This window comes from Cryptomeria japonica, chromosome 11 (genome assembly GCF_030272615.1).
Source record: "Cryptomeria japonica chromosome 11, Sugi_1.0, whole genome shotgun sequence".
Lineage (NCBI taxonomy): Eukaryota > Viridiplantae > Streptophyta > Pinopsida > Cupressales > Cupressaceae > Cryptomeria > Cryptomeria japonica.
Genome location: NC_081415.1, coordinates 19911677 through 19929226, shown reverse-complemented (window position 1 = coordinate 19929226; position 17550 = coordinate 19911677). Strand labels below are relative to the sequence as shown.

Genomic DNA, 17550 nt, shown 5'->3' with positions numbered 1-17550 from the left:
GTGCCAATTTCAGACCTTGTGACTGCTGCAGAAGGGCTGGACAGCACTAAATCATAGACATGTAAGAGGACCAGCGCCCAGCTTGTTTTTCTCTGTCAATTACTAATGTATTACAATAGCCCTTGAGGATCCTATTGAATTGTATTGGTCTAATTTAATACCTTCTTTAGATCTGCAGTCTCTATATTAACAAGTGCCTAGGTTTTTTAACAGTAAATTAACAGCTATAACTCGAGTAAAACAGAAGCACGACCCTAGGAACATTTTAGTTGCCAACATCAAATTTCTAGGAGTCTTTAATTTCTCCTTTCCCACTCTACCTCTTAAATTTTCAGGCATTCCTTGGATGGAGCGGCATGAGATTCTCAGATATAAGAATAAAATAAAGGTCAGGCAAGCGTCAAGCTCAAGTTATGCACACATTGGTTGTTCACTTTAATAACTCATCTGCAATATAAAATATCATTTCCAAGCAACGCCAATCTAAATTTGTTATTGGCTTATAATGATCAAGTGAATCATACAATAATTCTGAGAGGCTTCAATATGCACTCATTTAGTAACATCAACCTCACTGCAACCCTTATACTAGTTGCATGCAAAAAACTTATCTGAGATTGGGAACTGGCATAAAACATGCAATTAATAAATTTGGCTCTAGCAGACAAATCTGTCTGCCAAGTAACAGCATAGATCCAACAGTTTTATGGAGAACTACCTTCACATAATTCATCTCTCAAATACCCCACTTGATCAGATTTTCACAGCTCCTCTTCACCTTTCAGCAACATCCATTCAAGTTGTTAAAAAGTTATGGAAATGTGTAATGATCACAAGGCTGTGTTGTATGGTAATTCTTGACCATCTTCATCCTTTGGATCAAACTGCAGATTGGCTGCTAGTTGAGCAAAATCAATTTAGAAAGTTTTATTTCTTGCCAGAATCTAATATCTCATACAAGGGAGACGGAGACTCTGGAAAGAATACTCAGAGCAGGTTACCTCAACTCAATTTCTATCGATTTCAGGGTTTTAACATTTTTTCCCATTTTTTGCTTTTCAAACTGAAAAAGTATTTGTGAGATTACTTTTCTCCAATCTCTTCAGTTCCTGTTCCAAAAAGCAATAGATGTATGCCATGAGGGAATACTTGTATTGTACACTCACTTCTCTTTCTATCGGTGAAGGATCGTTCCACTAGATCAAACTGTACAGTAGTTAGCTTGACGTTGTGGTATAAGGTTAATAAACTCCATCTTTATGGTCTAAATTTATATTTTCAGGATTTAGGGCATTGCTTTAGAGTAAACTTTGAGAAATAAAACAACAGTCTAACTTCTGTCACAACAAATATGCCAAGAAACTGCAGAATAAAGCATTTTTTAGACACAAAACAACATAAGATTGTAAAATCTAAACAAACTACAATTACTTCTCTGCAATGATAATTAAACAAGTTGAGTAATTCTAATTATGCATGCAAGCATCAACGGAATCAATGAGAATAAAATGAAAGAGTAACAACATAGATACCTCCCCACTGAAATCAATCTGGGGTTCCTCCTTCAGTAATTCCTCGGGATCATCCAACATATCAACAATGTGAGCAGTCGGATGCCGTCTATGATATTCACGGATCTGCACTTTAAGTTTTAAGATATAAGCAAAACTTCCAAACATATTCACAACCAGTGGTAGTTAAAACTTAATATCAAGTGGCTGTAATGATTTTTGGAGACTTTTTGAACAATTCAAATATGTAGAGCTAGTAATCCTCAAATTTGAAATCTAACTGAAGAGAAAATATCTCAATTAAGCATCTTCTTAAGAAAATTTGCACAGGCAGATTGATCATTTTGAACTAAAACCCAAGTCGAGCAGACATAATAGGCATCCAGATGGAGAAAGAGAAATTAGATGAAAATGGCAACTCAAACGCAACAAGGTCTACCGTCTCGCCTTAATGAAATGCCTTCAAATCATGAAAAAACTGGCATTTTTGTTAACATTTTCAATCACAATTAAAATGAGCGTTAGACTTTGGGATAAACGACAACATGCCTAGCTCTTTTAGACAATAAAATGGACAATATTACTAACACTCATAGACAATGTAAATAACAACATCCCTACCTCTTTTAGACGATCATAAAATGCACCGAAAACATTCTGACCACTCGCACCTTGCCCTCCTAGAGCTGCAATTTCATCCTTCCTGGCGTGATCTTTGTCTTCGTATATCTCAATCTGTTGAAACATGATTATTCCACTGAGATTAACTCAAGTTCAGGAAACTAAAAAATTTCTATAGAATTTTGTCATTAAATGAATAAGAGAGGTAGATGCTGACCAGTTTTTGAGTTGTAGACATAATAGAATTAACCATATTGCTGACACGATGATTCTGATACAAGCGATCCTTGTTTGTGGCAGGTTCTCTCTGGAAGTCCTTCACTATTAACCTCTCTAAACGCTCCACCTCCTCATGAGCACCCCTTGTCACATCCAAGAGTGTCGACGACATCCTTGTAAGGGATTTAGAATTTCAGAACAGCTCACAATAAGCTCCGAATGTAAAAACCCTGAAAAAAGACATGACACATATATAATCATTTTGTAAGTTGTAACCTATCTCACGGGGTTCACCAATTTAATACATGAAGTCCGAAATCCAGCGAAATTAAAGAATATTCAACAAAAAATCACTATAGTTCGCCCTAAAATTTGCAGGAAAAAGGCTTAGGGTTTTTTCATTCTTTATTCTGCGAGTCTCTAATCAGCGAGAGTTTACAATCCACGGGTATTTACAGTTCACTGCTCAGTTCGCTGGCCGCTCGCACCTCGCTGTCACATGGTGATGTACTGACTGTTCGCTGTTGCAGACGTGGTGACGTGGTGACGTGTTGAATTAAAGAAAATTCAACGAAAAAAATCATTATAGTTCGCCCTAAAATTCGTAGAAAAAAAGCTTAGGGTTTTTTCATTCTTTATTCTGCGAGCCTCTTTTCTGCGAGTGTTTAAAGTCCACAGGTACTTACAGTTCACTGTTGAGTTCGTGGTGGCGTGCTGACTCTTCGCTGTTGCAGAGTGCAGAAGCAGAGACGAGTGACGTGAGATACGAGAGACGACTGCAGGCAGCTGGAGCCCTACCTATTTATGGCCGTTGAGAAACTACTATATAGCCGTTGCCGCCCGACTGTATATCTGCTGAAGTGATATTGTAAAGAATCTTTTAACCATTAATCGTATATCTGTAGAGAAAAATCATGATCGAAGTAGAGAAAATTCTTTCAGGTTTATTATGTGCCAATTATCGTCGACTCGTTTAGAATAGACGCTGCAAGAGACGTTCGCAAGAGCAGAGGTCTGCAAACATCCGCATTGTTATATCTGTTTCGGTTTTTCGTTTTTCATTTATATTTTTTGTTTCGGTTTTTCGTTTTTCATTTATTTTTTCCCTGCTGAGTCTTTCTCAATTTAAACGAGGACATCTTTTTACCGGGCGTTTTACAACTTTCCGGGGGAAAGCTGCCACAAAATATAACTTATACATTAAAAATGATAATAAAGAACTAAAAATAAAAGCAAAAATATAAGATAAAGACGTGTTGTCTATACAGCATTCTAAATGCACGTGTGACGGCTGGATAGACGTTGCCGTTTAAATTTGTCAGTTCAGTTTATTTTAGCAAAACAACAAAAAGAGTAAATAGAATATTTATTTAAATGCTTATGAATAAAACAAGAGATAACAAGTTTTTTTGTTTTAGATTATGCAAGTCCATAAAAACTCATTTATTTTGCAATCTATTTGGATGGTTTGGTAACAAGTTTGTAAATTTTTTTAAATGGAAATAATTTTCTACAACATGTGGTTAAACCATCACAAATCTCTCAAAAAAATCATGCTAAGTAAATCATCTAAGGAATTTGTGGTGGAATTAAAGGTAAAAGAAAAGACTACAAATGGCATATTAAATTTAGACAAAATCAAGAGCAAATTTATTATTTATTAAAAAAGGTTTGCAATTGTTCCGAGATATTTAGGATTTTAATTCTCTTAACTGGGTTGAATGACAAAGCTCCCAAATTTCTTTCAAGTTAAATAATAGGTCCACAAATTTTATCACACTTGTGAAGCATTAAAGTGTTTATGGATCTTCTTATGAAAATTTGTACTCCTCTTCAATGTAATATTTTCAAAGATTGACTCTGGCTTGGGAAAACTTCATTTTTATGTTTCTCTTAGAAGACGATTTACTTAAATCTTCTCCCAATCTTGAATTTGAATCCAAGACTTAATGTCAAATGGAGCTACACATTTAAAGAGAAAAGTGAAGGAACTTAAGTGCTCAAATTTGGAGGTCTTGATTTAGGCTAATTAAATCTCATTACCATTTTTCTATGTAATGTCCCACCCTAGGTGGAGCACTAGAGAATTGCTATGTAGCAACCTGTTTGTTTATTTTAATTAAACATACCATGTTTCCTCTTTCTTTTTGTGTTCTTTCATAGCTAGATAGAAGTTGTTGAATAGTTTGTTGTGTTTACGAAGTTTGAATGATATATAAGAGCATGAAATAGATGTTGTTATCAAATAGTAAATCTAAATCTTAACAAGATGATTTGCCTTTTAAAATCAAAGTTTTCAAATTAGTCTACAAATCTAAAATACATAAACTGGAGTATAAAATGTATTCTAGATTACTATGTGAAATTACAATATAGTTTTAGGCATACCCATGAACTGCTCTTGAAACCCTTGTACGAAAATGGATTAGAATGGTAGAATGGTTGTTTGCAAATCTATTATAGGAGAAGGGGGCCACATAAATTACTTAGCAAGACTTTTTGCAACAACTCAACTAATCATCTTCTTCCACTCTAAGGTGGTTCCCACAGCTAGGTAATGTTTAGCCCTTAATTTTGATGATGACTGCAACTGAAATCTTCTTTGTATAGCCTTCCAAAGGTTTCAATAGCTTCCAAACACCCAAAAATGGTGTGGCCTAAACAACAAGTTGCACACTCAAAAAACCCTCTTCAAAGTACTTTAAAATCACTCCAAAACTAATCTAAAACTATCTCAATTTGTTGATATTGATAAATGCTTGTAAAACCAACTCTTAAAATAGAAAATGAAACCTTTCTTCATCCCACACAAGCTAGAAAGGGAGTTAGCCTAGCACACAAGTTGCTCACTCAGAAAATGATTCAGAGATTACTCCAACTTCCCCAAACTAATATAAATCTTGAACCAATCTGTTAGAAATGAAGAAACTTGATGACCCAAACACTGAAATGCAAGAATATGTCTCTTCTTCACTTCGACACAAGCCAAAAAAGGGTTCAACCTCTCAAGCAAGTACCTCCTTCTGATTTCAGCCAACAAATTAACCTCTAAACTAATTTCTTTGGAGCCCAAATAAAATTACTGCAAATGGAATTCCCTTGCACACTCTAGGTTGGTCTTTCACAACTGCAAGTGTGATTACTCATAAAGGTTTCCATCTTCACAAGCTCCTCAAACCTGGTTCAACAATGTCCTTTAAGGAGGCAATGTACAATAACTGCAATAACATAGCAAATGACTCCTTAAGTTGGCTTTTATTTGCCTTCTCAAACCCTATGCCCTAATTAGGGTTTCTTTCCCAAGTGTCACTTTATAATGTCTACTAGAGTTTTATTTATTTTGTAATGTCTTTTATCATCTTTTGTTTCTCTTTAAAAGGGTGCCCACTTTAAGTCGCTATTTTTTTATTATTTCCAACTCCACTTTGAGTGGTGTCTAAGGAAAGTGACTTTATTATAGTGTCATTTTCATAACTTTATAGATCTAGCCTTTAAAGTCACCTTTAAATATCATTTGCAATATTATAAATAACCTCAAAATGTTGTGAACACCACTTTCTCTCTCCTAGGCATCCATTTTCTCTCTCTAAGATATTAGGTGACTTTTATCATAAAGTTCACTTTTGTTGTATGTTATTTAAGTTAAATATTAATTTAACTTAATAATCTTTTTGCAATATCATATTATAATGCTTGGATGCCTCCTGACCCACTTAGTACTGTTGTCTAACCTTGAGAGGATCAACCCAACATGGGTGCTTTGTCCATCCTATTAGTCTACGAGGATTTGGTGACATGCTAACATTGATTGGCTAACACTTGCTAAGAAGGGGATATTGCATTCAATTATTTAATTCTACATCACCATCAATCTTTGTCCACTCAATCCTAGCCCTTGAATCCATTTGCATGGATCAAGATCTAAACTTGACATCTTGTAACAAGTATCCCTACCCCCTCTTTCTTACACATGTGTGAGAATGAAAGGTCGCCTCATAGCCACCCTACCTCTTACGCATGTCATAGATATGCCATTTTCCATATCATCCTACCTTTTACATATGTCATAGACATGTCTCTTTCATGTTCTTCTTAATGTGTGCTTACACATGTGTGAGCACACCTAGCTCTTACACATTCCAACTTGTCACAAGGCTAAGCTCTTAATCCATGTTATCTATCCTAATCAATCCTGGTCATCCATTAATCATTAAATCATAGCCTTTGATTCTCCTCATAAAAAATCTATAAATTGAGGTATTTGGCCTTACTTTTATCATCTACCTTCTTCATATCCTTATGTTGTCCATTTTTCCATCCAATATATGTTCATACTAACATTGTGTCATTGTTTTGAGAAACCACATTCCTCCCATCAACAATATCAAAGAGAAAATCAAGTCGAGAAGGGTGTCTCTACTTTGGCTCAAGTAAGAGCAGAAGGTATAATAGTTATTGTAATTTAGATCTTATTCTTTTGTTCATTTATCCATCTATTTTCATCCTCTTCTTTTTTCACCACCCACTACTTGACCCATGTCTCTTTGAAACTAACTTAAAATTTGAGTTGTTGAGAAGATTTCATGTTCCAGGAAACAAATAGGCATCTTCGCCTATAGATTGCCATGTACACTTTTCAACATCTCTGTCTAGATCATCATTTATGTTTTTGGATGTCTCTACTTGGATTGTTTTATGCAATTTAATTAAATTTTAATAAATTATTGGTTGCAATTTTTTTTTGATATTTTGGTATCTAATCAACTTGTAGGGATAACCTTGTTCAATGTTTGCCTAATTTGTGTGCTCCTAATTGGATATTTGATCAAAATAACAAGCTATCTTGCAAAAATTGGTAACTAACTTTTTTTCGGCGCATGCATTTGATGAAAAGGCATTTGTGGATTAGCACATGTGCTTTTCATCAAATGCACCTATGAATTACCGCCTACACTTTTCAATGAATATAGTTGTGAATCAACGTCTGCACTTTTCGACAAATGTACCTATGAATCGACACATGTGCTTCTTGAAAAAATAGATTTACAAATATATGAATAACTTTTTTTTCGAGTATCAAATTTTCAAGATTCAAGATGCATTGGAAAGAGGACTCGAAGATCTAAAATGGGTTGTAAAATATTGTTCCATATCATGCTTCAAAAATCAAGTGCATCCATTCAAATTCAACCCTTTATTTTTGCAATCTTAAAATATGTACACATAACTTCTTTATACGAAATCATTTTTTAACAATTTTTTAAAAATTATTAAAAAATAATAAAGAATCAATTTTTGCAGTTAATTTTTGCTATATACATTTTTTTTTGGTTTATTTTCATCATATTTGAAAAGTGTGACTTAAAATTAATTCCTCGCATTTGCATTTGGATCTAAAATGAACAAGTGTATTTTAAACTCAACTCCCACTTATGTATTCTCTTCTCTTATGCCTTAGGGTGACCTTGAGTGCACTAGAAATAAGTGGTCTTGTTTTCTTTTCTTTTTCAGAAAGTTTGTTAGGGGAGTTGATCACCCCAATGGATGACCTTAATTCTCGTGTTCTACCAAAGTATAAAGAGTGGGGGGCGAATAAAAAGACACCCCTCTTAGAAGTAGAATCTTGTCAATCTTGGATAAGCCCCACAAAATTTATACCTTTGGGAAGTGAAGGTGGAGATTGTGTTACCATCTCATTTGATTTGTTTGGCATTATTATATTTCATCTATGGATTTGGACCTCACATACCCTGCTTATTTAGAGGACACCCCTAGTTGATCTTGTGGAGCCTAGTTAAGAGTTTTTAGTCATCTTTTTATTGTGGTGTCTTATGCATACAAAGATTGATAATCCCACTTGAGTAGGCATGTTGATGTGTATTATGTGTTTGAGTGTTTAGATCACCTCCTCCACGTGAAACAAAAGGGGACATATCTATTAAACACTATCAGATGTTAAGAGGGAGGGTGAATTAACATACACTAAAAATTAATCAGATTCAATCTTATAGTTAACATTCATTCCATCGACCCCGTGCATGAAAGTAAATATCTGAAAACCACACATGAGCGCTGAAATTTTTACATGGAGAATCCAAACTAGAAAAAATCCACAAAAAATCATGGTGAGAACTATCTCACTATATTACAATGTTTAGGCTATAGGCCAAGGAGTTCATTGTCGATGAGATGAATTGCAAAGCTAAGGTGCACAACCTTAGGGCAAGATACAATAAGGACTTGTAAACATTAAAGATCACTCCTTCATGGAAAGATACAATACTTCTGATAGAGAAACAATAATTGGATTGAACCATGAAGAACCACATCGACTAAAATGTTAATTATAGTTCATTGTTCAAAACACATAAAAAATTATCTTTATTAGTATTGTGTTATACTTTAAAACCTTTGTACTACTTCACATTCACTTTACACAACACACACAACTTATCTATCTCTTTCTATAAATATTCCATCCTTTATATACTATATATAACCTCATCAACATCAACTAGGTCAGCCTAATTAGATATAAGGCACAATTACAAAACAATCAACCCAAAAACAAACTCCAATGGAATGTGAAAGGCAAAATGAAACATGTGAGGCATCACACCACGTTGGCACACCTTCCTGCCCATCCTAAAACATTTCCTAAAGATCTACACTCCACTGTACAAACAAAAACATTATAGGTCAAGTGCAAAAGCTTACACTATTAATTCATATCGACACAACTTGCTCAAACTGCAATGCAAACCACCAAGGTTACTTATGGATGCTCAAGCTAGCATCAATAAATATCCAAAATACTAAATAATCAAGCCACATCACTTTAATACTAGTAGACATAGGAATGCCACACATTCATGTACACTAACATCAAAACAATCACACTTGACTGAATACCAACTGTAAATCCCATAAATCAACAGTAAAGCTCCAAAAATTTCATGAAACATCTTTAGAATCCTTTTGAAGCATTCACAAATAGATTCCACACATCTACATGATCATAGAGATAACCCACTATAATTGCATTACGCTAGACCACATTCGAACCAATAAATGTTATTGAGTTACACATTTGAATCAATAAGTTTGACATCAATGGCAACAAGAACTTATATTTGCAGCAATCTCCCTTGTTTTCATTAATGGCAACACTTGTGCCAACTTCAAAATCACTCCCCCTTTGACATCAAAGACAAAGGGTTTCTTCTTACATCAAAATTCAATAGATGATATACAACTCTCCCTATCTATGACACCTCTTCAAAACTAGAAACCAAAACTATGTCACCAACATGTCCCCATATGTACAAAATTAAAATTTTCTTCTGGAAAAATATTTAACAACTTTGTTGAGCCAAAAGTATGATATTCTAATGAATGAACTTTAGCTAATCCTAGGTAGTATTCCAATCAACTCCTATGGAGATTAAAATGTTATGCTGACTTTACATATTCAATGGAAGATTCTTTGCCTCTTCACAACTTTCTAGAACCTTTATTATCTTCTTAGCTCCTAAGAGTCTTTAAGAATATTCACTATACTGGTGAGGTGCATATCTACAATATCTCTCAGGTAATAAAAATCTTCTTGATCTACTCCTTCTGATTGGTCAATTGATTAAGCTTTATATATATATTCTCTAACTAAACTCTTCCTTTCCTATCTACATCTTCCTTAAAGTTCACTAACTTGGACAACTCTATAATTTGAGTCTCAAAAATGTTTATTCGATTTTGTATCTCTTGAGTTGACTTGGCTAGTTGTGACTATATTTATACACTTCTACAACGCTATCTACATTCTTTTAAAAAACACTTATACTTTCCTACAACCCGATGTGTGGATCTGTACACTTGTTTACTAGATCTTCTAATCTTATATCTATTGTCTTCTTCTCAAAATACTTAAAAATTGTAGCATTCAAATTAGAAGCATGATCTTTTAATTTCTTAAGCAACACTTGTAGCTTATCCACATCACTTGGTGATTCATTTAAAGTAATTGTTGGATCTCATGGAGAAGCTTCAACATATTATTGAATAACTCAATGCACTCCACCTATGATATGATAAACTTTTTTATTTCAGTATGTTGGAGGACATCGCTCAAATGTGGCATATGCAAGGTGACAACTTGCTAAGATCAATTTTACCTTAAGACATGGGTGCCTAAAGTACCTCTATAGTGATAATAGGTTGTAATTGCATTTGCAACTAAAACAAGTCTGATGTCTAAAAGATTCTCCAAAAAACAAGCTTCTATTTTCATCCTCTAAATCCTTCTCATTCTCCTTATCCTTCATGGGACTCACCTTCTTTCATTTTGTCTTTTCTTCTAATCTCTCTTTTGTTCCCTCTTTCTTCGGATCCTCTTTATTTTCTTCTTCCCTAGCATCCTTTAGAATCTCTTGAGCAACATCCATTACATTATGTTTAGCATTCATGTGATCATCTAAAATAGTATCTAGATCAACATTCTCACTTTTCTCCTCCTTTGTTATCTTTTACAAATCTAACTTGTTGCTTGTCTCTCCCAGACTAGATCTTATGTTTGTCTATCTAGAGGAGAAGACAAAGTAACTTTTAGTTGTTCCAGAGCCTCCATTGCCTCATCTTCTATCCATTTTTATATTCATTTGATATCTTTCATATCTACTCCTATGATTAGGTTCACCCTTTCCTTTGTTTTGAATCTTGTGTTTAGGGTCTGTTTAATTCTTGTCCTTTCTTCCTTTTTGTTAGTTCCCCCCCAGTTTTCATTAAAATTTCAAACATAGAGGTCACCTTTTGGTCTTTCTTTTTCCTTTCGGTCATATATTTTCTGTCTTTGAACCCAAGTCCTTGAACCTTTTTAAAAGTTCAAGGTTCAAAGTTCAAAACACACTCAAAGGGCTTCTCTTCGCGGCTTTGTTCTATGATAAGGCAAGCGCTTTGTTGTAATTTGTATTGAACTTGAATCGTTGAACCCTTTTTGGTTCAAAGTTGGCCATGTGTCGGTTTTTGTCTTTTCTCATTAATTGTTATGCGTCTTGTCGCGAAGTTGATGTTCTGGATTGTTCTATGTTATTTCTTGTATTTGAACTTGAACCTTTTGGTTCTTGGTTCAAGGTTCAAAGTCTGAATTCTTAAAGGCCGAAAAGTTCTATGCAAAATTGATACATGAATCATAAAGTAAGGTGGTGGCAGGAAAAGAGAATATTTTGGGGATTTCAAAAGGTTAGTTTCTAAAAATTATGACAAGCAATCATGATAGTTCATGAGTCGTACGATGAAGTGATCCAAAAATTAAATGCATGCCGGCTATATGTCAAAACAGGCAATAGCTCGCACGAACTTCCTTAATTTGTACAGCTTGCTAAGTTTTAAGTATGATTTTGTCTATCATTGTTGTGGAAGCTAGCAATTGTCTCTAGAATTTTCTTCAGTTGTAATCCAAGCGGGAGAAATTGAAGGTATTTTGTCTGCACGTAGAAGTTTTTCAAGAATTTTCTATTAAAGCCAGGTTAGTTTCAGTCATCCTCTCTTCTGTTGTATTTTCTTATTCTGAAAATTAGTTGTCGTTCGATCTCCTTTGCTATGTATAAAGTTCATTGGATCCCTGTAATTGCTTGTTTAAATGAGAGGTGCCATAATGAGGCCCACCCTGCCCAAAATAGGCCGCAATTCTTGCCTAGTTAGTTCGCTCCCAGAGATGGGAGATACTTCATTAGCTCTAGCAGACCTTTCCAATTTTCTCAAGAGAGCGAAAAACCCAGTTCAGAATTCAATGATGGAAAGAATAGTGAAGAGTGGTTTGGTTGAGGCTGCCACATTCCCCATTGTTGCACCATGCCCAAAGCTGGTACTAGAATGTATGAATAGGTATTGATGTAGAGCACAGATGTATCAGGAATGTCAATGGTGAAGTGCTGTTAAAAATTGACAAATAAATTGTAATGGCAGCCATGGGTATAACTCATAAAGAGCCATATGAGGACTGGACTATTGGCACATCATATTAATTCTTCTCTGAGAAGAAGAGAACTTATAAAAGTGTGATTGCAAGAAATTGGCTTCTGAAGATTCAAAAAGGGGGGTCTAGATTGCCAAGGTTGCTTACTGGAGAACACTTCATAGCAGAGGTGCAGGACATTGTCATTCTTTTGAATAGATTAAAAGGGAATGGCCATGCCTTCTATTGGGAAGACTGGATGTACTTCTATATCCAAGTCGTGTTGAATGGGAGCGCCTACCTGGATTGGTGGCAGGTATTTGCAGAAAGATTGCATGAAAGTCTGAACAGGTTTGCAGGAATGAGTGGCTTCTTTATGTCATCATATTTGTTTTATATGCGTGCATGTGCCTGATATTGGAATGGGTTGCATCATGAACCTTGGATTGATGGGATAAAGGTGTATGAATATTATCCTCACCTGCAGGAACAAAGATATGCAGAGAATTTTATGAGGTGGAATGACATTTCGCAGGGAGATTGGTTCACGAGTTGCAGGGAAACATAAATAAAAGATTGACAATGGAGGCCATGAAATTCATGGACATTTATGGTAGCTATTTTATCCAATTTCCCTAGTTCACTTATATTCAAGTTGGCGATTTTCAGGGTGAACCTTTCAGGTTGCCCCGATTTGTGTTAGATAGTTATGTTTTAATTGAGGTTTGTCATCAAATAGCATACATTGACAAAAAGAGTGGAGGGAAGTCTGGGGTGATATTTCCCGTAGAACTTGGCCACTATAGTTGTGCATCTGTTTCAGAAGCATTGAACCTTGAACTTGAATTCAAAAGGTTCAAGCTTCAACTATATGTTGCCAGATACAAATTTGATAGCCGGGCATTTGCTAGAGAAAATTTAGAAGTGGATAGTGATTTTCGGCATGAACCTCAATTAGAGGATTATTGGAAGAACTGTGTTGGTGAGTTCAAAGTCCAAAGAAGGTTGTGGTCAAGGTTCACGGTTCAACAATTGTTACAATGGGCCTATCCATGAATGTTTCTGGGGTGCAAGAAGAAGGAGATAAAGAAGTAGTCGACCTCGAGTTTGATGAGAAGATATAGGGACATCCTATCCCAAAAATTGATTGGAGTAAAAAAGGGGATGATAGAATTCAGTCCAGAACCTTTAATGTAATCAGAAGAACAAAGAAATGGTAGAAGGATCGTAGTTTCAAACAAAAGCTCATTTTTGCACTCAAGGATAAGAAATTCGGTCGAACTCATGCGGCTTCCCAAACATCTCTTCCTTCTTGTAATGTTGTTATTGATATTGTAGGTGAAAGGAAACAAAGGACGAAGAAGACTAAAAATACAAGTCTAGGAGAGTCTTCAGTGGGTTTAACTTACGCCCATGTTACCAGATCACACAACTCGAAAAGTAATCAGAAAACCCTGGCAAGTTCACTGGTAGTGGACTTAGATTCTGAGGAGGAAACTCAAGAAACAATGGATGCCCAAATACAAGATCAACCCCTCCTGGATGCTATAGATAGTGGAAAAGAAATCATGCAACCTGAAGATTCTGCGAATACTATGGTCGTTGTCACCAGTAATCAACAATCACCATTGCCAAAGGAAACATCCACCACTCCGAAGTGGCTGAGTGCCTCACTTACCAAAAAGAGGAATGTCATCCCTATTTCGATCCCAATGGAGGATATGGTTAGCAAATGTCTGGGGAGGACTTCAAAGTCCAAAAGACTCAAAACATAAACCATGACTCATGTGAATGAGCACACGAGACATTGGGTTGCGGAGGTAGCTCGACCTCCGACAGATAAAGAGATTGAGAATGTTACTAAGAAAGACTTTATCATTGAAAAGATTGATCTAGGGACAACTTCTTGGGTTGCTGATGTTAAACACTTGGAATCTTCAACTAAAAGGATTCTCACAAGGACCTGGAAGGATGACAAAGATAAAAGTGAGATGAAGCAAATTATAATACAGACAGCCCAATATATTAATGCTATCCAGAATCCAAATCCTCAGCCTCTCTCAAAAGTTTCTTTATCATTTGACCCAAAGTCACCTTTGAATCATAAGTTATTTGATCAGGTTCAAAGGAGCCAAATGATCACAAATGTTTTTAGTGAATGGCTTGAATCAATTGCACAACAAGGGACAAGTTATATCTTTGATTTGGTCAAAGTGTTTGAGAATGCAGAATCTATTGGGAAAGAGTTAGAAATAGAGATGGTTGCTTGGGAGAAAGAGAAAAGTAAATGGTTGGTTGTGTTAAGGCAGATGAGAGATACACAGAGATATGGGGTAATGAACTTCCTCATCGAGAAGATGGTGCATGGCCTTGATGACAACATACTCTTTTTTTGCAAAGAAAACATTGAGTGGAGGAACTCAATAATTCAACAAGGACATGAAGAATATGTGCCCTTTTCGTTGATCCCAAAATTGGTCAATCATTACCTCTTAATGCAAAGAGGTTTCCCATACATTGGTGTACCAATATGTAGATGAAGAATCTTTTTTGGCACAGGTGGTGGATGGTCTTTGATGATCCACCTTGTAATAATTATGAGGTACCATTATATTTTTTGAGAAAAGTATATTGTACGTTTGTGCTCAATGTGCACCCAAACTATTTTGACATGAGAGAGTTCCATGGTAGAGGTGGTGACTTTGCCCAAGATAGACCTGGAGCCCGTAGGCGATTACCCGTGGAGAGTCGCTGCCCCCTAGCACCCAAACCCAAGGTGCATTAGGCTGTCCCAGTAGAGTTGAAAGAGTCAATGGAGATACAAACTCTTCAGGTGGCCACAACGTTGACTGGTGCCATCATGCAGCATGGGACATCGTTAGCACACCCTATTGTATTGGATGATAAGCCATTAGTTTCTCCAGGTGGCGACAGAGAGCCCATCCAACATATGTGTGTTAGTTGCTCAGGGATATGCTCGGGGATACAGCCGGTGCAGATGGATCCTCATCTCATATGTGCATGATTTGCAGGAGTAGATGTCAGGCCTGCATGACTGAGGATTTCACGCTGACAAATGAGTTGATGGACATGGTGTTTGCCCATGAGCGATAGACACAAGTGTGTTGATTTGAATTCATAGCATTTTATTTATCAGTCACTTTAAGTTTGTAATTACATAAATGAATTTTCATTTATACATCAATTTAAATTGAGACAAATAATATGCATTTCAGGATGCAGCAACGGTATCCCATACTCCTCCCTTAGTTACTATAGCTGCAACTTCGATGCCTGAGGTATAAATTTTGTAACATGTTAAAATAGAATAGTACACATTGAATTCAAAAAAATACAAGATATACTAACTATCTTTAATGCTTGGTCCAATTTTTGGTTTGTAGGTGTTGACAAGAGACCAAATATCCCAAATTGATGACATCATGTTCTCAGCGATCGATTTTGGCCTACAAGGCTATACGGTATCATATTTTGTACAACCCTTTTTATGTATTGTTTTGATGGAATATGAAAGTCATTTCATTTTAGATTTTTAAAATTATGTTTAATTTATTATCTGTACTAAAATCTCATGTTAATTTTATTTTTTTAGGGTACCCCCTCCACGTCTAGGGCTTGTCCTAAGAAAAAGAATTCCTCAAAGACGCCAAAACGTGGGAAGAAGGTAATTGAACACATTTTTAGTTGTACAATTGTTTGAAAATGTTGAAATCAAGTATCAGTTGGGGTTTGTAGATTGATTAGTGTTTTTTGTCTATTTTACATGTACAACGTCCATTGAGTTATGTGGATTTGTTGAATGCATCTGATTCACCCGTGGATCAAGAGAGGGCGAAGGTATGTATCTCTACTTTATTTTCTTGATTTCATGATTATATGCACACGTACATGTGAACTTGTAATATATTATAATCTTATAATTTTTTCATACAGGAAATATCGATACCTATTTCATCAATGGCGAACCCTCCTCTGTGCACTGAGAAGCATCTCAGGATCCGGTACACTTTTGTTTGATATGTAAAATTAATTGTTTTTAACCTACAATACTTATCATTATATTAATTGTATTTAATCTTTGAACATTTTTTGTATAGGTAATAGCGATAGTTTCTCCATTGATGGTGAGCCATCCTCAGTCCATTGGAGAAGCATCTCAGACACAGGTACGTCATTGTTCTCTATATTATAGCTTTTAAGTGTTTTGATATATTTATGTTAGTACATTGTATTAATTGTACATTTAATCTACAATAGACCCCTTCGCGGTACGACCATAACGTGGATCCATTTAAGCATGTCTTCAAGAAAACTCCTAAGAGTGACAAGGAGAAGAGAGCGAAGACATTAGCTCCTAGATTAGCCGATGAGGTAATCTACATTTCAATTGCAAAGGAATTATAGTTAAATGCATAGTTATGTTGTTAATTGTGAACTATTTTCTACAAAAGAATTCTAACTTGGCTTTTGAATTATGGTTTTGCAGCCATCTACATAGCCGCGTACTGCATCAAAGAGGCTTGATTTTGATGATCCACCACAAGTTTAGGATCATATAGTGTTAGTTTTGGTCATAGAATGACCAATACATGTAGATATAATCTACATTTTTATTGTATATCGATTTGGAGATGGCATATGCCACATTTTTGTAATATTTGTATTGACTTGGCAGACATGCCTTTTTTTAATATATATAAATGATATCCGATCCAATAAATGTGTATTGAGTTCATTATTTTGTATTCGTTGTATTTTGTGGTTGTCCTTTTATAAATTTAATTGATCATTTGCCTATGTAATCAACAATATGAATATAAACAACAAAAATATATGATATAAAACATTGCAATCGTGGAATATGATATGATAAAATTTCTAAAATGTTGAATTAACCCTACAAAACTCCTTGCATTTTGTTCATTATTGTGTAGTCACCGTATTTGGTGGCTGCTCTTTTATGAATTTAAATGAATATTTGCATATGTAATCAACAATATGAATATAAACAACAAAAATTGACAATATGAATATAAACAACAATATGTGTTTGGTGCAAGAGCACCCTCATGCTCGCAATGGTCAAATTTTATTTGTTGTGTGCACAAACTGATATCGCGAGCACATCCAGGTGGGCAGGTTTACACTAGGCATGCCCCTGTCATGCATCCCAAAGTGCCGGAATGTCGAGAGTCATACCATACCGGTGCGATCTCTCAAGTGACCCGA

General features: G+C 35.4%; 1 protein-coding gene across 2 annotated transcripts in view; it reads right to left on the bottom strand.

Annotated features, from left to right (window-relative positions):
• LOC131049470 (splicing factor SF3a60 homolog) overlaps positions 1-3474 on the bottom strand; it is a 69020-nt gene extending 65546 nt beyond the window's left edge. Inside the window, exons 1-5 of one of the 2 annotated variants that reach the window (XM_059213821.1) lie at positions 3038-3474; positions 2808-2872; positions 2350-2581; positions 2133-2246; positions 1533-1637 (exon numbers count right to left, since the gene is read on the bottom strand). In XM_059213821.1, coding sequence (XP_059069804.1) covers positions 1533-1637; positions 2133-2246; positions 2350-2523 — 393 coding nt within the window. In that variant the 5' untranslated portion in view covers positions 2524-2581; positions 2808-2872; positions 3038-3474. The remainder of the gene's footprint in view (positions 1-1532; positions 1638-2132; positions 2247-2349; positions 2582-2807; positions 2873-3037) is intronic. The other variant, XM_057983526.2, reaches the window with a different exon arrangement.
• Positions 3475-17550: the final 14076 nt, after the last annotated feature.